Below are 20,494 nucleotides of genomic sequence, written 5' to 3'. Positions count from 1 at the left end.
AGACAGCCGAACCCGGTGTGTTGATACAGTGGAAGGCATTAATGGTCGGAGGCTGCTCTGCTGCCCACCTCGCATACCCACTGAATGGACGATGTGTCAGTTAGCCGGTGGACTGAGGGCTCAGATGGCGAGCAGCCAGCCTGCGTTTTCCTGTGCTTTTTCAGCGCTCTGGGTCGTGTCACAGCAAGCACTCTCTCACTCGAGAGCTCGGCTCTCCTCCTCCTGGTGAACGCCAGCATGCTCGTGGGAGCACTGTTTACCTCACCTCCCAAACAAGGCTTCGGCGTGAGGAGCCTGACGGGAGGCAGCTGTATCGGGATCATGGGGAAAGCTGCTCCCGAGAGCAGACCCACGGCTGAATCACGCTGCCCAGAAGCCTCCCGGATTCGTCCTCAGTGCCGTTCTCCTGAGGAGTGCTGCTAGGGCTGTGCGCAGCCCTCACTTGAGGTCGTCACAGTTCTCCTGGAGGGAGAGCAGGGCTTTGCCCCGCCTGGGAGTGAGAAGCATGACCTTCTTAGCCCCGTGGGATGAGTTTGACTGGTAAGATGATTTGAAGGTCTGAAAGGAAGCCGGGACATTCTGGCAACAGAGTCCAGCTGCTCCCCCTACATCCAAGTTAACAGCTGAACATGGGTTTTATTCAGCTGGAAGATGTTGTCTTTTAATTTCTCATTGGTTTTGATTTATTTCAGTTTTTAAATGTGCTGTGTTCACTTCTGCATCTGCTCCTTGGTACTGCCACTCCCTGCACACGAGTGTGCGCGCGTGCGCAGTTTAGTTTCGGTTGTCTCGGGAGCAGGCAGGCCCGCGCTTTCTACGCAGACAGAAAGTGCTAAAACAGTTTGTAGAAAGATAGTCACCCTAAATACCAGCGTGTCGGGCAGCCTCCTCCAGAGGAAATGGCCGCTAATTAATTTGCTCTGAGACATCATTAATAAGCTGCTTTGACTGGGCAGCCACTTTCCAATGAATGAGGCTCTGGAAGACTCTCCAGGCAGCTGCTGTTGACCATGTTCCCGTCTGGGCACAGACCTCCGATCATCTCTTTGGCTCCTATCTTGGCACGTGAGCCATTTGGTTTAATACGTTCAGGCATGGGGCTCCTCCTTATCCTTAACAATTAATATAATGATATTTCATAAGCGCCTTGATACCGCCGCTCCGAACGACTTTACCGCCAGGTGTGGACGCCCTCACCTCGGGCTGTGCTAACCAGGAGCATTGTACGTGGCGGGGATGTAGAGTAATAATGCCCTGCCTTCTGTTTCCCATTCAACGCAGTCAGCAACTGGGAATCTGAAGCTGGTTGAGGGTCCTCTCCTGTGTTTAATGGGGTAAAGGAGCTGTTATTTTTCACTGTGTTGTCGACACTCGCTCTACCTGTTGTTGTGGTCTGTGATCTGCTATAGGAAGGGACTGGATATGTAAGTGTGTGTGTGTGTGTGTGTGTGTGTGTGTGTGTGTGTGTGTGTGTGTGTGTGTGCATTAATGGTATTTGTCTGTTCGCTTCCTTATAAAGTTCCCGGGAATCTTCTTGTACAATATCAACCTTTTTTAATCCTCAGTTCTGCGCTGAACGTCTGGTAGTTTAACTGATGCCCACATGAAACGTGCAGCAAAAGAGCACGACAATGAGGATTTTACACACCCCCCAGCTCCCTTTTTCTTCTCCGCTGCCATAAAAGGCTTCCTTTGGGTGGCCTTTCTGTAATGATGTAGTGGCTGGCTCTGTTATTGCTGAGGAGCTGCCTTCTCCAAACACTGCGAGTGTCCTCACTCACACACCGTGACTCCCTCTTCTGAAATTACACAGCTCAGCCTCACCCTACACACACGCACACACACGCACACACACTTCAGCCTGCCTGGGGCACTAATCCAACGCAAGCCAGCCCTATATGACGGCACACCTCCAATGCAGTGGGACAAAGAGCACCAACCCTTGCCGAAGGACCGGGGTACAAATAGGAGTTTACAGAGCTGCTGTTTGGAGAAGGTGGATAGCCTGTTTTCTGCATCAGGGATAACAGAGAGTTGGTAATGCTCCCTTTTTTTTTTTTTTCTTTTTTTTTTTTGTGACTTTCCTTCTCTCAGTCCTGGTGACGCACTTGATCCAAAACCCAACTGTGGGTTGAGCTATAAAACTGGAGGCTGTGGAGAAAACAGTTGCCAGGGACAAGCCTATAAAAATGACATAAGTGATGATAATCAAAAAGGAGCAGTGTTACTTTTAAGTTTGCTTGTTTTCTTGCAACTTCTGGACGTTAATGCGATCGGATAGCGGAGTGGTTTAAGAACTAAGCTTGTGTGTTAGCGGTTACATTTCGGGTTCTTGAGATGTAGCACCAATTTCTCTGTTTTCCTGTAGTTAAGTATGTTGTGCAGAGTCATTAACTAAATATGTCCACCTCTGTAAATTTGTTAAAATGAATAACTTTTCCAAATCCATTATATAGCTACACCATTTAAATGCGTGTTAGCCACCATTCGGGGCAGCCGGTAGTGTAGTGGTCAGAGCTGCTGCCTTTGGACCCAATGCTTGCAGGTTCAACTTCCACCTCCTCCTGTAGTACCCTTGAGCAATTTATTTACCCTAAAACTATTCTGGTAAAATTACCCAGCTGTATAAATGGGTGAATAATTGTAAGTAGCTTAACATTGTAAGTTGCTTTAGAGAAAAGCGTCAGCGAAATACATTCACGTAAACATGTTGTTAATATACAGTAAATGGGGCAAATAGTAATTATTTATTAGTAAGAAATATGCTATCGTATCCTTCTTGACACCTTTGCCTCCTGAACTCATGAAGAGCTGAAACAGGCCCTGTAGGTCTGCTGAGATTCAGTAGCATCTTCACTCATCAGCCTGGACCTGACAAGGCTGGACTCTGGTTCGGAGGATGGCCGGAGCAACACGTGTCCAGCAGGTCACGTTGTCTGGGTGGCAGGAGCTGACTGCACTGCACCGATCTTGTGATGGCAGGGGCACGGCAGACTGGTTCGGTGTGGGCAAGGACAGTGATGCCACGCAGAAATGGCAGAGAAAGAGCATGCGCCACTGCAGCCAGCGCTATGGCAAGCTGAAGCCCCAGGTGATTCGCGAAATGGACCTCTCCAGCCAGGACAACCTGTCACTGGCCAGCACTGAGACGCCCCCGCCACTCTACGTTCCAGCGCACCAACATGGCATGCAGAAGGTACAGAAGCTCCGTGCCTTTGGCTTTGGCTGCTCGTTTATAATTACATGGACTGTGTTCTCTGAATGACTGTAATTTTGGTTTAGCTCGTAGAAACAGTTCCAGTAATTAATTATGCATGTGACTGTAGAAGTGATTAATAGTTGTATGGGAATTACCAGAATCAGAAGGAGGATCCAATTAGCACTTCGCTCAAGGGAGATTATTTCTATTGCATGTGATTATACAAATTATGCATTTTCTTTCGTACTCATATTTCTCAAATTAGGATAATGCAGTGCGAGATTTTCTTGTTATTGTAAAACTTAATGGAAAAAGCCACTTAGAGGTCAAGGGTAAATGTGAGTAAAAACTGGGTGTGCCACCAGGCTTGTTTTCAGACTGCCTCGGTTCTGTCTCTCTTGCCCCCCTCTAGATTGTGGACCCCTTGGCACGGGGTCGAGCCTTCCGCATGGTGGAGGAGGGAGATGGCTACAGCGTCCCCCACACGCCCATCACCCCTGGTGCTGCATCGCTCTGCTCCTTCACCAGCTCCCGCTCGGGATTCAACCGCGCGCCTCGCCGGCGCAAGCGGGAGTCCGTGGCCAAGATGAGCTTTCGAGCCGCTGCTGCACTGGTTAAGGTGGGTACCCCCTAAAAGTGTACTTTTTTAAACCACTTCCAATAATCACTTTTCACTGAAGACTGTTTGACCAAATAATAGATCATTTTACCTTCTCTTCGCCAGTTAGTCATGTCTAGTGCCTCTCCACCTTTCTAAAATACACCTTGTCGTTTGGTGTACTTTTCATTGGAACAGTTCTAGCCTGTTTTGTGTTCAGTGTGTCCTTGAAAAGCCTCAATTTTTAAAGCTTTTGTAGGGATTTTAATACTTCTGATATAAATAAATAATCAAATTATTTATCATAGTGGTAGTCATCTTAAAATCTTTCTCAAACAGAATCATTTCCTGGAATGAGCAATAGGCTCTGTGGGTTCTGGCTTGTGGCTTCTCTTGCACCATAAGTTGTAGTCTGTCATATGAAAACTAATTTTGCAGCCTTGCCTTCAACGCATCATATTAGATTACTACACACTGGTCTGCTGAGAACAACAATAACAGATGGGCACTGTAATTCCTTTTGGAATCTGGTAAAATATTTTCCTATTGGTGTGTCTAAATATCCTGGGACTCCAGACTTGTCGTGTTCCAGCTGTGAGCCCGTTATAGGTTACTTTCAAAATGCTATTTCCTGTTTGTTTAGCAATTGCTGGAATTGATGGATCACAACTGATATTGTTCTGAAACAGACAAATGAAAAAGCACTGTTAATTTGTTACATCAACCATGAATCTGTGCTTTTAATAGCGTAACAGGAATGAAATGTTTTATATTTTTTAATATTTCGTTTATACATCATTACATTTTAATAATATGTTTATAGATTATCCCTGCTCTACACCACCTACATAGAATGTTAAACGTCTAATTATAGTGAATCAACGTAAATACCGGGACAATTTTTCCCGATTTTAAAGAACTAAAAACTTAATTAATGTGGACCAAAGTGATATAAGTAAATTTTCAAACAATATGCAAGCTTGTTCAGCTTTTCTTGTCTTTCTTGGAAGTACCTTAGATTCTTTTTGGTCAACACTGAGAAGTACTTGGGATGAATAAACAGAGAAATATAGAAAATTGGAAAACACTGTTTAAATCCACTTGTTCAGAAACACACGAAGCAAGAGATTAGTAAGAAAGAGCAAACAAATTCTGTGCACACATAACATGGAATGAAATGTTTCATCAGCTGCATTTTATATTTTACTGTTCTGATGTAGTCATTACTGTATTTAGTAACTATACATACATATTTTACTGATGTAATTGCTATTTTTGGGTGAATTTTTTTAAAGTATTTTTTTATCATACTGTACGTATATTATGATAGCACAGTGATGGTAGAAGCAAGAGGCAAAACAAACATGTCTTGCAGAAGACAAAACTACTGAACTCTAAATGATATTTGCTTATAACTGCTTCATGGTAGTGAGGGTGCGGTGGCGCAGTGGGTTGGACCAGGTCTTGCTCTCCAGTGGGTCTGGGGTTCAAGTCCTGCTTGGGGTGCCTTGCGGCGGACTGGCGTCCCGTCCTGGGTGTGTCCCCTCCCCCTCTGGCCCTAAGCCGTGTTGTCGGGTAGGCTTCGGTTCCCTGCGACCCCGTATGGGACAAGCGGTTCAGAAAGTGTGTGTGTGTGTGTGCGCGCTTCATGACATATTTTCCTGTTTTTGGAAAGTGAGAGCTATATGTTTTGTGAAATTGTTTTTTCCTTTGACTTTGGGGATGTACTGTCACTTTAACTGAGTTGTGTGTTCTCACTTAGTGCCTAGCTTTCTGTTAGCTCATATACTGGTTCTGTATTCACAAGAAAACATAAAAGACAGCATTTGTAAATAAAAAATATTAAAGAAGCCACACACCTTAGATTTGGAGTTAAAATGCATTTCTCTGTAGGTCAGGCAACATATCTGCAAAACACTACACATTGAGTCACCATTAGTTGGAATCATCTCGATATGAAGAGGTGTCAGATTGCTGTTTTACATTTATACATCGATATACATTTTTTACATTTATTCATTTAGTCAACACCTTTCTCCAAAAGGACCCACAACTCAGAACTACACATTATACTGTTTAAGCTTGTTCATTTATGAGCAACTTCAGAGGTGTGTTATTGAATGTGCAGTGGCCCTTTGCTGATAATTTAATGTAGTTTATTTGTGATTTGTTTATTTTATGTGCAGCTGTCAAAGCACTTCCCCTCTTAGTGAAACTATTTCTTGCCCAAAGTCTGTTTACTTGATCTTAGGACATTTTGTAGAAACTTTCAATGAAATGTCTTTCCATTTTTGGTGCTCTTGCTTTTTTGTTTTGTCAGCATTGAAGCAACCCTTGTAACTAGCATGAATTCATGCTGTGTTTGTAAAATATTGTTGTTGTTGTTATTATCCTTGTTTCTAAATAAGCCGTTTGGCACAGGGCTAAGGATGGTGTGAATGTATGTGATGATGATGACGGAGATGATGAAGTAAAGCAGTGACTATTCTTTGCTGTTAGCTTGGGCCTGTGTGTTCCTGTATGTGTACGAGGGCATTTTGCAGTTTTTTCACTCCTTTCAGGGCCGATCTCTGCGGGAAAGCACCCTGCGCCGGACTCAGAGAAGAAGCTTCACTCCAGCCAGTTTCCTTGAGGAAGATACTGTTGACTTCCCGGATGAGCTTGACACCTCTTTTTTTGCTCGGGTAAGGAAAGGAGTATCGCTTTCTTCACTGTCACTTCTTCCACTCTGGTGTTTCAAAGTGACATTGGTCATTTTTAACATTGTGCAGTCAGTATGTTCTAAGACTGGCTACCTCGTGGCACTGTTGTGCTGTGTTCGTTGCAGCCCCGACAGTCCTGTACAGTGGCCAGTCTTCAGACATGTTGACTGTAGCACATAGATGCTTCCTGTGCATGTAGGAAATAAAAAAGATAAATAGCTACGTAAGTCACTTAACACTCTTCTTAGGAAATGGCAATGTGTGTGTGTGCCCCTTCTGCCAATGGTGAATACCCCTAATTCCCAGTAACACCTGCACGGTTCTCCACAGGATGGTCTGCTACATGAAGAGCTCTCCACGTATGCCGACGAAGTCTTTGAGTCTCCGTCCGAGGCTGCCATTAAGGAGGCAGAGGCCAGCAGGGTAGTGGAAGATGCTGACCTGACGGGCAGCGCGTTGGATAAGACTGAGCTGGAAAGGAGCCATCTCATGCTGTGAGTCCCACCAACACATAAATGCTCGCCCATGCACACACACACACACACACACACACACACACACACACACACACACACACACATTTGGCTCAGTGTCACAGCAGTGATTACACACTGACCCAGTCTTTAACTTAATAAACGATTCCTTCTGTACATCCTCACTAAAACTAACTCCCCATCTCTCCTCCAGGCCCCTGGAGCGAGGCTGGCGCAAGGGCAGGGAGGGTCCCATGGTGCAGCCCAAGGTGCGCCTCCGGCAGGAGGTGGTCAGCGTGAGCGGGCAGCGGCGGGGCCAGCGAATCGCCGCTCCGGTCAAGAAGTTGTTTGCCCGTGAAAAGCGACCCTACGGTCTTGGCATGGTGGGCAGGTTGACAAACCGCACCTATCGCAAGCGCATTGACAGCTACGTTAAGAGACAGATCGAGGACATGGACGACCACAGGTACTGCTCCGCACCACCCCTGGAGGAGAGGATATCTTGTTTCGTTGTGCTGTAGCTCAGCATGCGCACACACAATCTGAACCGCTTGTCCCATACGCGGACGCGGGGAGCCGGACCTGGCAACACAGGGCGTAAGGCTGGAGGGGGAGGGGACACAACTAGGACAGGACGCCAGTCCGTCGCAAGGCACCCCAAGCGGGACTCGAACCCCAGACCCACCGAAGAGCAGGACCCAGTCCAACCCACTGCGCCCCCGCACCCCCCTCTGTAGCTCAGCGTCATTGCTTATTTTTACGCACAGTAAACAGGGCAGTGCCACATTACTGTATGTTAGCAGACAGGAGGTAAGCTGTGGGATGCAAGAAATGTCATTGCTCAGAATTTGAAGTCTATGTTTGTGTTGTTCTGTTGAAGGCCCTTCTTCACATACTGGATCACATTTGTACACCTTCTCATCACAATCCTTGCGGTGTGTATCTACGGCATCGCCCCAGTGGGCTTCTCCCAGCATGAGACGGTGGACTCTGTGAGTACGGCTCTTCTTTGTTTATAAGCCATTAGCCTGAAACTGTCAAGCGAAACCAGCTGCAGTATGCGCCTCTGCCACAACTGAACTGTGCCGAGAGTTGTCAAGTATCGTAGTTTTCTCACAGCACGTCTCTCTTGGCGGTGTTTTTGTGTTTTACCTTTGATGGCGTTCCTTGTTTTGAAGGTTTTGAGGAACAAAGGAGTGTACGAAAATGTCAAGTTTGTGCAGCAAGAAAATTTCTGGATTGGTCCTAGTTCGGTAAGGGAAGAATTGGAGGAGTTATTCCAACTCACAGCAGCTGTTTGTTAGCTTAGCCGGTCTTAGCTGATGTAGCGTAGCTAATGGAGCTAGCTCAGCTCCAAAGTGACTTCACATACTTAGCGTCTTGCCATTTATACACTAAAGGTATTCTTATTAACTCTTTCAGGGCCAAATTAATACTAGCAGTAGGAAAAATCTGTGCCAGCTGGTGCTTGATGCTAATTTGCAACATCTGCCTGGAGAGCAATTCAGGACTGCAACAGACTGGAGTTGGGTTCTATCAGTGCAGTATTGTTTCCTGTCCTGCAGGAGGCGCTCATCCACCTGGGAGCCAAGTTCTCCCCCTGTATGCGGAAGGACCAGCAGGTGTACGACCTGATGCAGGAGAAGAGGAACAGTGAGAGAAACTCAGCCTGCTGTGTGCGCAACGATCGCTCAGGCTGTGTGCAGACATCCGCCGAGGAGTGCTCTGTACGTCCTTCTACACACTCATATACTCAGCAGTACACGTTTACACACTGTATATACACTTAAACACGCATATTTGGTACACTCACATGGAGAAACACACACAACCACACACGCATGCATGGACAAAGACACCAGCACCTACAAATGGATATTAACACATGCATACCTGGACACAAATTTATTATAAATAACAAGTTATAATTATTATAAATAATAAAGCGATGAAGAGGGCGCGGTGGCGCAATGGGTTGGAGGTTGGACCGGGTCCTGCCCTCTGGTGGGTCTGGGGTTCAAGTCCCGCTTGGGGTGCCTTGTGGCGGACTGGTGTCCCGTCCTGGGTGTGTCCCCTCCCCCTCTGGCCTTACACCCTGTGTTGCCGGGTAGACTCCGGTCCCCCGCGACCCCATATGGGACGAGCGGTTCAGAAAGTGTGTGTGTGTGTGTGTGTGTGTGTGTGTGTGTGTGTGTAATAAAGCGATGGATGCATTATTTTTAAACTGTAGTATATTACATATTACTTCAAAGAAGTAGTAATCGGTCAACCCTTCCGTTTTTATGGAAAGTTACACGTTATGTTACTCGTTAAATCTGAGACATAGGTAAGAAGGAGACAAGGATTCAATTAATATTCATGTATGTTAATATTATATTCAGCATTGGTGCTTGTAAGAACTGGTGAATAAACACTCTTTGCATGGACTTTGACGCAAAAACAAGCACAGAACAGGGCCAACTCAAGGAAATCCTGAAAACATTTTGAACAAATTAGGCTTTTGTTACTTTTGCCACACTAAAGGTGAGAAGTAAATAATTTGCGAAATGAAGATCCCTATTGCCAGACGTTTCATTGTCTGTACAGTTGCCATCCCTTCCTGAGCAGAATGTTGGATGTGTGCAAACCATTTCGCTGCCCTTCGCACATCGACCTAGTGGACAATGTAAACAGAGTTCTGGCTGAAAAGCTCGTACAGAAAGCCAAGTCAGGCGTTTAGGAAAAACAGTTCTTATTATTACTCAGTTGACAGAAGTAGTACAGTATACAGTATTTTTTTTTCTGTTATGCTAAAAAGGAGTAATATAATAAATAATACTTTATAACACAGTACATTCAACATACAGATGTACACGCACAGCACAACAGAAACACATCCCACAGCAGTCACACAAGCTGGGCTGTTTAATCCCATAACATGTTTCCCTCCCCCTCGAACTAAGGCCACCCTTGCAGTGTGGGTGAAGTGGCCACAGCATCCGAGTGCCCCCTACCAGAATGGGAAAGTGCGCCAGTATGGATCCGTTTGCCACCAGGACCCCAGGTATCATGGGAGCTGGAGCCTAACTTGCATCCCTTTTACTGCCACTTTATGCCCACCATATCACCAGGCTGTTGCCGTGATAGCCCGCCAGACTAATTCAGCATATGTGTAGCACCAGCTGTGCACTCCAGCTTCACTCGCCCATTCACCCCCCTGTGTGCTCCTCCAGGATTTGCCTCGAGCCGGCCTCTGTGTCCCCTCACGAATGGCCTGAGGACATCACCAAGTGGCCGGTGAGTAGAGCCGCATGCTGGTGGCACCAATCTCTTAGCAATGATTGCACAGCAGTCATTTAGGAATCAATTGAAAGGAGCTGTGTGTTTTCCTCTGTCCAGATCTGCACCAGGTACAGCACTGGAAACCACACCAACCTTCCCCACATCGACTGTGCAATCACAGGCCGGCCCTGCTGCATCGGCACCAAAGGGAGGTGGGTGCGACCGTGACCCGCATGGCAAAACACACCACAACACACCAGAGCCAGCCCACATCCAGTCAGTCCTTTGACACCAGCCAAGAAATGTTCTGTCAGTACAGAACACTTGTCATGTAACATCTATAAGTGCATTTGCCTAGAAATTAACTTTTCACAGTGCTCATGTTACATGGACAGGTATTTTTGAGTAGCTGCTCTTCCGTGTGCAATAGACTGTGTGTATGTGATTTTTTTTCGCAAGATACTAGGTTGCTTTGGTCACGTGTGGTTTCTCAGTAAAGTTATTACCAATGGGTGAGCCCCCCCCCGATACTCCATTTACCGCCTCTAAGTGTGTTTTCTCACCTGCTACAGATGTGAGATCACGTCACGGGAGTACTGTGACTTCATGAAGGGCTACTTCCACGAGGAGGCAACACTTTGCTCCCAGGTCAGCACTCAAGGGCAGACCTCCTTTGCTGCCCCGCTTCTTCTCAGTGCCCCCTGGGGCCCTGTCCTGAGAGGACATGGTGCGGCACTAGTGCAACATGCTATCAACGGAACCAACGCTACAGCTTCGTAAAGAGGGAGATGGCAGTGAGAAGACATGTTTCCTTTAAACTAAGGCTGTACAGGTAGCCTTCATGACCATATGACAGGGTTCCATTCCGACAGCCTTGTTATGCATAGACTTCATTGAAACTCACATTTGCATTTATTTGTTTAGCTGATACTTTTCTTCAAAGCAACTTACATTGTTAAGCTACTTACATTATTTGCCCAATAATACAGCTGTGTAATTTTACTAGAGCAATTTAGGGTAAGTATCTTACTCAATGGTACTACAGCAGTAGGTGAGATTTGAATCCAAAGGCTGCAGCTCTAATCACTACACTACCCGCTACCCCCCTCAGAAATCCCCTTATACTGTATTATATGATATTTAAACAGTTATCACACATTAATGCTACATTGTATAATAGGGGTTTGTAATGTTTACATAGAATAATAATACAAACTCAGTACAGGAGGAGGTGTGCGGGGAGAGGGAAGTCTGGGGGGCTCTGCTTGGATTACTGCCCCCGCGACCCGGTCCCAGATAAGTGGAGGAAGATGGATGGATGGATGGAGTCAGTACAGCATTTTATTTTCATGCTGCACTATTGTTCTTGCTTTCATTTGTTTCGCTTTTTCTTTTCAGCACCAGCAGAATATTGACTTTTTCACTTGCTAGCCAATTTAAATAAAATTTAACTTGAAGGGATTCATAAACAAAATGTTTTTGCTAGCGAAACAGTTACTGCTAGACACCCACAATGCTGACAGAGACCCAAACAATGAGAAATATGTAGCTGGCTGCATGGCCGCAAGGCACATCTTATCATACAGCAGATGGAACGGTCATCCTTAGACCTTATAGCCAAACGTTGGGTTTCAGAAGTAATATATTAAGGTTATAGGGATATTATCAGTCGAGGGCTACCTATACTGTTATTACTATTGGTAGTACACTAGATCCTTGGTTTACAAACAGTGGCGTTACCAGTTTTCAAAGATACAAGCATTTTTGGGGTTGTTTATTTTTTAATGAGGTTTATTTTTATTTTATGTTTTATTTCTTCACTTACGGTTTTTTAATCTATTTTTTAATTACACTTTTTGCCCGGCAGGCCAATAGATGGCAGTAAAGCACAAAGAGAACAGCAGTGAGGGACTGCCTTAGTTCAACTCAGCTTCCACTAGTACTTTGCTGAAGAAGCATGCTGTTACCTTGGAGACAAACATTGACATAGACTGTTCAAAGCTTTGAGAATATGACGAGCATTTCACGTGTTTATGGGATTGCTCAACAATCACCACTGTAATTTGAAATTACGTTTAATTTAAAATGTCAGTGTTTTGCAAAAGACCAAAATCAGTAGTCTTACAAAGTATTTTTTATTTATTGTAGCTATATTTTTGATTTTTATGGAACCTAGCCTAAAGGGAACAAACAGCAGGACATACGTATTATTAAGCTTGTGTTGATTGTGTTAAAAATGACAAAACAAATGACAGACTTCGCTAATGGTTGTGTGGGGGAAAAGGAATTGGTGAGAAAAGTGCAGTAGTGTTCATGTTGATTCCTGCATGTGTATTATTCCTGTTTTTTAGATACCTGGCAGCATTATTGAGGATGGACAGGGGGTGGTGTGATGTGATGATTAGTGGTAACACTGATGACGCATGAGGAGCTGACACATGTAAACAACACATTGCAGAGCTCTGACTAAAGTATGTTGAACGGAATCACAGCTGAGGGCAGGGACAAGGAGGGTACACGCTCTTTGGCTTTCTTAACTAATTTCTTAGGCTCGCTGGCTCATTACCAGCTCCACTGTCCCAGTCTCCATGTTCCAGACAAACCCTTCAGACCTCAGCCAGGTCATTTCTGCAGTTGACAGCTGTTGCAGGCAGCAGTGTCATCACTACGGGTCACACCAGGAGAGGAGTGCGCCGCGCGGACACAATTAAAGGATTTCTCTTTAATCCCATAAAATGAACTACTGGGAGAGCCTGCAGCCCAGGGTCTTCCACCATCCTCTGTGTTGTATTACCAAAAATTGTTGGCACTCTGGGGTGGAATTTAGTAATATGCAGTACATTCAGTAAGCTTCATGCTTTTCCAGTGGGGCTGCATATACAGTATATTTATTGGATCCCAACTTGTAAGACTGCAGCGTGAAGTCAGCCTTCACTGCATACAAGAACTTAATCCAAATTGCTGTGGATTAAAAGGCAAAAAGAACAAGCTGTGTATAATATGAAGTGAAAAATGTAAGTATTTCAGAAAATGCATAGTAATAGCTGTTATGTAATGGATTGCAGTGATTGTGCTGGCGAGCGGCACAGAGCAGCGCAGTTGGGTGATGACTCTGGATGCCGTGGTGTAGGATCTTTCACAGTGGAGCTCTGACATCATTGCATGAGCTGTGATATGGTGACTAGTGGTCCATCTGTTCCAGGTGCACTGCATGGACGATGTGTGTGGTCTCCTGCCCTTCCTCAACCCGGAGGTGCCAGACCAGTTCTACCGACTGTGGCTCTCTCTCTTCCTGCATGCTGGGTAAGTGCGCTGTCAGCCTGGTCACCGGGGAGAGAGCACAGATTTTTTTTGTGTGTGTGTCTGTATGCCTATGTGTGTGTATGTGCGTCATATCAAATCCCACTTCCTGCTCTTGTACCTTTGAGCAAGGCCCTTACTGTATAAATGGGTAAACAAGTAATTTCTAAGCGAACCTAATCATGTAAATCACTTTTCAGGCCTGCGCCAGCTAAATGAATAATATATGTCTTGTATCAGAATGTTCAAGACGTTGTTCAACTCTCCCGATGCAGAATCCTGCACTGCCTGGTGTCGATGTGCTTCCAGATGACCATCCTGAGGGACCTGGAAAAGCTGGCGGGCTGGCTCCGCATCTCCATCATCTACATCCTCAGTGGGATCACAGGCAATCTGGCCAGCGCCATCTTCCTGCCCTACAGAGCTGAGGTGGGGTGAGCCACTGCTCTTCGCTCACAGTCACAGCTCATCATGCCGTACCACGGTGTACTGTATGGCAACCTGAATTTGGGATGGTGCTCTTAAATATCCTGCTGCTGAAGAAGGGAGGCTCACTTAGGATAACTTAGCCAGATGGATTAGACCCAGGTCGCCTGAGGTCATGGTTCCTGCTGGACACACTTTTAGTGTTAGGCATTGTTTTTATTTTTTTTATTGCTTTCGTGAACAGCACAGGGTCACAGAAACATACAAGCAGAGACAGAACAGCAAGAAATTGCAAATATGTCCACGTACATTGAAGTCAAAAGGGATGGTTAGGGATGGTTCTTATGATGCTTTCCGGTGGCGCGGCTGATCGTTTACCCCTGTCCCATGTCCCAGGTGGGGCCGGCAGGCTCCCAGTTCGGCATCCTGGCCTGTCTCTTTGTGGAGCTCTTCCAAAGCTGGCAGATACTGGCGCGGCCATGGCGGGCACTGGGCAAGCTGCTGTGTGTTGTGCTCTTCCTCTTCGCCGTCGGCCTGCTGCCCTGGATCGACAACTTCGCCCACATCTGCGGATTCGCCTCGGGCTTCTTCCTGTCCTTTGCCTTCCTGCCGTACATCAGCTTCGGCAGCGCAGACAAGTGCCGCAAGCGCTGCCAGATCATTGTCTCCTTGCTCGTGTTCGTGGGCCTGCTGGCCGGCCTTGCCGTGCTCTTCTACGTGCATCCGGTCAAATGCGAGTGGTGCGAGCTGCTCACCTGCATCCCCTTCACGGACAAGTTCTGCGAGAAGTACGACCTCAACGCGCACCTCCATTGAGAGCCGGTGCTGGCGTGTGCTTGCATGTGAGGCCACAGGGCCGGTTCCCACCTCCTTCATACCTCTGCACACTGACACTAGTGTTTTTAATAGCTCTTTAAGCCTGGTTGTTGTTCCCCGTTATTAGATCTCCATATAACTGAGTACCTCCTCTTCCCCTAGACGTTTCTCTTCTGTTTTCCTGCCATCTAAATATTCCAGTAATTAATCCTTTGGATTTATTCTGATGGTCTGACTAAGCTCACAAGGGACAAAGCCCCATGTTTCCCTGTGTGTTTGAGAAGAAATTGAGAAGGTGCACTGCTGCAGAATGCGGGAGCAGGTCCCCTGTGTCCATGTGGGACCGAACACCACCTCTGCTCACCGCTGCCTTTCTCTCATTGAGACAGCACTTCACCAACCAGGTCTGGGTTTTTATTATATCTCAAAGACAGACTGAACCAGGAGGGCGAACGAAGTTAAACAATCTAAAATACACCTTTGGTGCCTTGTTGATAAATGTACCTACTACTGCCATATTTTTGTTACGCCATGTTACTGCATAAGCGGTGATGGAAGACACTGTGGTAGCGTTTTAGCTATCAGCTCTTTACTTGTGACTATGAATACAGTGATTCAGAAGGTCAAACTGCCCAGTGGAGTATCTGTGTGTTTATTATTGCCCCAACCTGTGTGTGTCCATCTGCCGTCAGTCCTTTTGCAAGGTGTTTCAGGCCTTTATGCAGGGTTCTTTCTTCTAAAAACCGATGATACTTTTCTTGAAAAATAATTCACAAGTCATACATTTGGGTGATCATCCATTACTGAGGTAATACTCAACATTCCCCATGGTCTTCAGTAATCCTGAACACGACTGAAAGGTACCTAGACATGTGGAGTTGGGTATGTTACCTTTTAGATGACTTAAGTTGGCCATTCAGATGTTTTTTTCCAGCTTGGTTTCATATGTTGTATCATAAGGAAACACTTGTAGAAGAGGAGCCTTTTACACTGGACATTTTAATTGTGACTGTATGGTGAGATGATACTGGAGGATAAGCAAAGTGAGGGCCTACTTTGACTGGTTTTAGATACTGCCTCGCAAAACCAGGCCCTGATTGCTTCCCCCGCCTCCTCACCATATGGAGGCACTAGATCCACTATTCTTTCTTTTACTTGTTCTTTCACTCACTTATACATACATGCTTTATAATATTGTGTGTGGGGGGGAGGAAGAATTAGTAAGATGAGCAAAGGGTGAGTCATAAATGATGACCACTTAAACTGTTTCTTTTAGTTACACTCATTTGACCCTGATTAATTCTCAGAATGAGAGCTGTATTGGATAGTGTATGATTTTGGAATGGCCAGTAGTGTAATTGAGGAAATAATTAATGTCAATACGTGAAAGAAAATCGCTTATGTCATCTCTAGCGATATGCGCGCGTCTCAAGCATTTATGGCACAGTCGCAGTTTGAACACACTGACGTATGCGCAAGGTCATGTAATTTAGTTCCGTGTGTCACCACGGGGTGGAGCTGTTCCTTTGATGTATGAATTCCAAAAAAGAACCTTCGTTTCACATTTCAGAATCAGAATCAGAATGAGCTTTATTGCCAAGTATGTTCACACATACAAGGAATTTGTCTTGGTGACAGACACTTCCACAGCACAGACAGAATGACAGTGACAAGACACAGATGAGAAGATAGAATATGTGAATAAAGGATAAAAAAAAAATATAAAAAATATAAAGTACACAATATACAAAAATAGTCACTAGACATTATATGTATGTACAAGTATGTTCTATACAAATGCAAAAGAATCTGAGTAAGAGATATGATGTGATAAATAGATATAATTATAAATTTCAACTGAATCCATTCAATAACCGTGTCACAAAATTAACAGTAGAACTTATTTATGCTGTATAACGTTTCATATTTCAAAAGTACATGACCCAGAGTCACAATCTGTTTAAAATACAGTGTAAAAATCCCCAGCTCTGAACAGATCTGAATTTTAACAGTAATTTGCATTGTAACAATTTTCAGCAATCAGTCACTCAGGCTTTTTTCCCCAACTGATTTAGAACCTTGTTCCAAGATTAAAGACTAATTGTTCCTTATTATACTACACCCATCCATCAGCATGCTTTCCTGGCACTTGTGAGGAAATTAAAAGCCTTAACAGGTTTTCACATTGTCCATGATGACCCTGCCTTTGGTTGCAAAGCCCACCATCTGTGAGGACAAGGTCACTGCAAAGTGTCTCGCCTGTAATGGCGAGGGTCTCTGTTCGGGGACTGGGACCGCCAACGTGCCCCAGAATCAGTGCATGGTGGTCCTCTTTAATTGCAAGGCTGTCTTGTACTTTAAAAGGTGAATGAGGTATTATGCGCCATTTTAATGAGTTTGCTGTTAACGGTCAAATAGAATAAGGAGATTGTACACATTAGAAGATGCACATAGTAATGTGGTACATAATAGGGTATTCAGTCAACTGAAAACATTGAGATAAGTGTAACAAATATGGACTTGTATTGGTAAAATGATTTATATTTAATCTGAAGTCAATTATTTATTTGTTTTTTCATATCACGTCTAGCTCAAGTGCTTACTCAATATGAATCTAACATGCTGAGCTACACAGTTTCTATTAGTATTAAAAGCCATAATATCAAATGTGTTATTTGAAAGTGGGCCCCATGTTGGAGTGAATTCAGTGTAAGTAACACAAAAAGACATTGTTCTGGTTAATTTTGTGAAATATACAGATACCTTGAAAAACTGAAGGTTTCAAAACACTAGTTGATCATCTGCTCCCTCTCCCTACCTCCATACCTCGTTCTTTCCTTGCTTTTTCAGCTCATGCATCATAGAATCCTCCCACCTAAAGGCAAAAGTAGGATTTAAATGGACAAAGGGTGCAGTCAGCAATAGCAGTCCACTCTATTCCATTGACTGGTAGCCCACACCTTTTTGATTAATTGGTTAAAAATAGTTTGCCCTGACTCTCTTAACTCAGAGCAACAACAATGCCTTGAACTTCTCTGTGTATTTATTTAACATGTGGGAAACTAATGTTATAACATTATTATTATTTTATAATAACAGTTAAACATTCTGTAAACTATTATGTTAATGAAAATGAAATATCTGCACTCCATTATTACTGGCAGTTTTTTTTTTTTGCATTTTAAAGAAGCCTCACGTGTTAGTTTCATCTGTAATAATTTCATATCATATTTTACTTTAATTCTGTCAGTTCAGAGAAGCTGTTTTTATGCTGCTTTCATTCCAGCTAAGCTCTAAATTAGATTTGATTCTGTTCACTAAAACCAATTCTAATAAGCATTACTAAATGATGGTGCAGATTGTTCTGTTTCCTGTCAGTTTGATCCATTATAAGGACAATCTGATTAGGACTTCCCTCAGGAGTCAAATTCAGAAGTATGAAAGCATGAGCATCTAAGACAATTGACACTAACAGGCATCTTTGCTTTTTCCAAAAGCTCCTAAATTCTGCTAAAAGATGACTTGGGGTTTATTTGCTAACTATGGGCAGGGTGAACGGATGAGGGAACGAGCATTTTCGTTTTTCATTATGCCATGTTTATTTCATCTAATGTAAGCCGAGCAGCTCTTGCAGGAACTTGAAGCAGGATCCCCACAGGTCTGTTGTTGACCAGGTTTCCAGCTTCTTCGGGATTCCATTTATACCTTTTAAACAGGCATTCTTTGGCAAGCATTATACAATTTCCTTGGTAACTTCCTTCCTGGCTATATGATATTTTTGCTCATTTACTCTTAACACCTTTGCTGATGTTTATTGTACAGTACCTATAAAAAGCATTCCCCCCCGACTTTATCATGTTTCAGATCATTGAACCACAATGCCTTTAATTGAGCTTTTTTACACTGATCAAAGAAAAATACAAATTTCAAAGTGAAAACACATTTCTACTAATCTATTTTCAATTAATTTTAAAAAAATGTGACAAAAATTACAGGGTTTATAAGTATGTTCACCGATTTAAGCCAACATTTATTAAACCTTTGGATTGACACCATGTGCAGGAATTATACCCTTGAGTCTATTTGTATAAGTCTATCATTTTTGCACATTGTGACTCTAATTTTTCTTCATTCCTCTTTGCAAAACTACTCATATTCTGTTAACTAGGAGGAGGACCTTGAGTTAACTCCAATTCCCAATTTACAGTTCTCCTGCAGATTGTAGCAGGTGTTCCTCCTTGGTTTCCCTCTATTCTTCTACATTCATTTTGCACTCTTGTCTTAGAGTCTGCCAGGCTCTGCTGCATCGAAGTCTTCCCATGCCATGATGCTGCCACCATGCTCCACAGTAGGGATGGTATGTTTCCGTAAGTGTGTAGTGTTTAGTTTAGGCCAAACATGGAATATTGTTTATGCTAAAAAGCTCAGTTTCAGTCTCTTCAGACCACACAACCTTCTACCATTTTTTTTTAAGTCTCCAGTATATGTTTTAGCAAACACTAGCTGAGAAGTCACGTGAGGTTTTTTTTTTCTTCTCAACAATGGCTTTCTGTTTATCATTGTCCCATAACGCAAAGACTGGTGAAGCAGTATTTTTCCATGGGCACCAGTGAACAATTCCAGATGAACTAAAGGCGACAGCAGTATTTCACTTCCACATTTTACCTTGAACCATGTCATGTCCACTGTGTCCTTTGGGATGTATGCTGATGTTCATATGGATCTTCTTTAGCTGCCATCATCCCTAGGAGTTGGTGGTTGTTGTGATACTGTCTCATGCGTATTTTAAGAACCTCTTTACATAACCCTTAAACCAAACAAGTCTAAGGAAGACCAGCCTTTCCTTGTTACAGGACAGCAGCTATCCAAGTTTATTTCATTCCTGTTCTGTGAACAGGATAATATTGGAACAGCAGGGTAATTGTACCACAGATAAGCTAATAGAAACTAACAGAAGCTGACCACAGTTCTAGGTAAGGGAGCTGTATTTTGAAATGACATGAACAAATGACATGAAGTGGTGAGCATCCTGAAGCTGCACCATATGTGATTTCACTCTGTGCCTAAATGTCTCGAATGAGTTCCACCCTTTGAATACTAATTATATTTTTTCCTTTTTTTCTTCATATAGGATAAGCATAACAATGCAAAGGATTAAAGACTGGTAGTTTACCAGTAGGCTAATTAACATTGCTCTTCAGCTTGAAAGGATGCTCAAGTATCCTCCTGCAGCATCTAAGCTCTGCCTGTAGGATTATGGATGCCTTGATATACATGTGAATGTTTTCCATTTACATCATTCCTTGTAGCACAGCTGTTGTCAGCACGTGTCCCTTTTCCCATGCACTCTCAGGTGAAGACAAAGCAACAGCTGCATGTCACTCTATGTCCACCCTCTGTGGAGGAGAAAGGAAGCAGACCTTGCCTCTGCCCCCATGGGGTATTCCCTCTACCGAACCAGACAAAGACATGGTAATGTCATTAGAAGGAAGCTGTGCTGCTTCCCTCTTAGTTGGTTTAGAATCAGCACACTGTCATTCATGTTTGCTCTGCCGTTGTGGGTTACCAGAGCGAGTCAGTCATTCATCTCTGCCTCACTGCCATCCCAGCCCTCTGGTGCTGTTTTCACCGCCTAAGGTGAACGTGTGCACTCACGTATGGTGTGCTGTGGAGAGTAACCAGCTAGTTTACCAGTAAATAAAATAAAGGTCACACTACC

The 20,494-nt window shown here is 44.1% G+C and overlaps 1 protein-coding gene across 4 annotated transcripts in view; it reads left to right on the top strand.

Annotated features, from left to right (window-relative positions):
* The window catches only part of rhbdf1b (rhomboid 5 homolog 1b (Drosophila)), a 44,921-nt gene extending 29,158 nt beyond the window's left edge, over positions 1 to 15,763 (top strand). For 2 of the 4 annotated variants that reach the window (XM_018762038.2, XM_018762037.2), the window contains 15 exons: positions 2,983 to 3,196; positions 3,612 to 3,818; positions 6,359 to 6,481; positions 6,830 to 6,993; positions 7,187 to 7,438; positions 7,853 to 7,964; positions 8,151 to 8,225; positions 8,538 to 8,699; positions 9,915 to 10,015; positions 10,185 to 10,248; positions 10,351 to 10,445; positions 10,806 to 10,881; positions 13,436 to 13,536; positions 13,809 to 13,967; positions 14,356 to 15,763. In XM_018762038.2, the coding sequence (XP_018617554.1) occupies positions 2,983 to 3,196; positions 3,612 to 3,818; positions 6,359 to 6,481; positions 6,830 to 6,993; positions 7,187 to 7,438; positions 7,853 to 7,964; positions 8,151 to 8,225; positions 8,538 to 8,699; positions 9,915 to 10,015; positions 10,185 to 10,248; positions 10,351 to 10,445; positions 10,806 to 10,881; positions 13,436 to 13,536; positions 13,809 to 13,967; positions 14,356 to 14,902 (2,452 nt within the window). In that variant the 3' untranslated portion in view covers positions 14,903 to 15,763. The remainder of the gene's footprint in view (positions 1 to 2,982; positions 3,197 to 3,611; positions 3,819 to 6,358; positions 6,482 to 6,829; positions 6,994 to 7,186; positions 7,439 to 7,852; positions 7,965 to 8,150; positions 8,226 to 8,537; positions 8,700 to 9,914; positions 10,016 to 10,184; positions 10,249 to 10,350; positions 10,446 to 10,805; positions 10,882 to 13,435; positions 13,537 to 13,808; positions 13,968 to 14,355) is intronic. The other 2 variants (XM_018762040.2, XM_018762039.2) reach the window with 1 other exon arrangement.
* Positions 15,764 to 20,494: the final 4,731 nt, after the last annotated feature.

This window comes from Scleropages formosus, chromosome 20 (genome assembly GCF_900964775.1).
Source record: "Scleropages formosus chromosome 20, fSclFor1.1, whole genome shotgun sequence".
NCBI lineage: Eukaryota > Metazoa > Chordata > Actinopteri > Osteoglossiformes > Osteoglossidae > Scleropages > Scleropages formosus.
The sequence above is the reverse complement of the archived record's forward strand: the minus strand, read 5'-3'. Positions and strand labels throughout refer to the sequence as shown.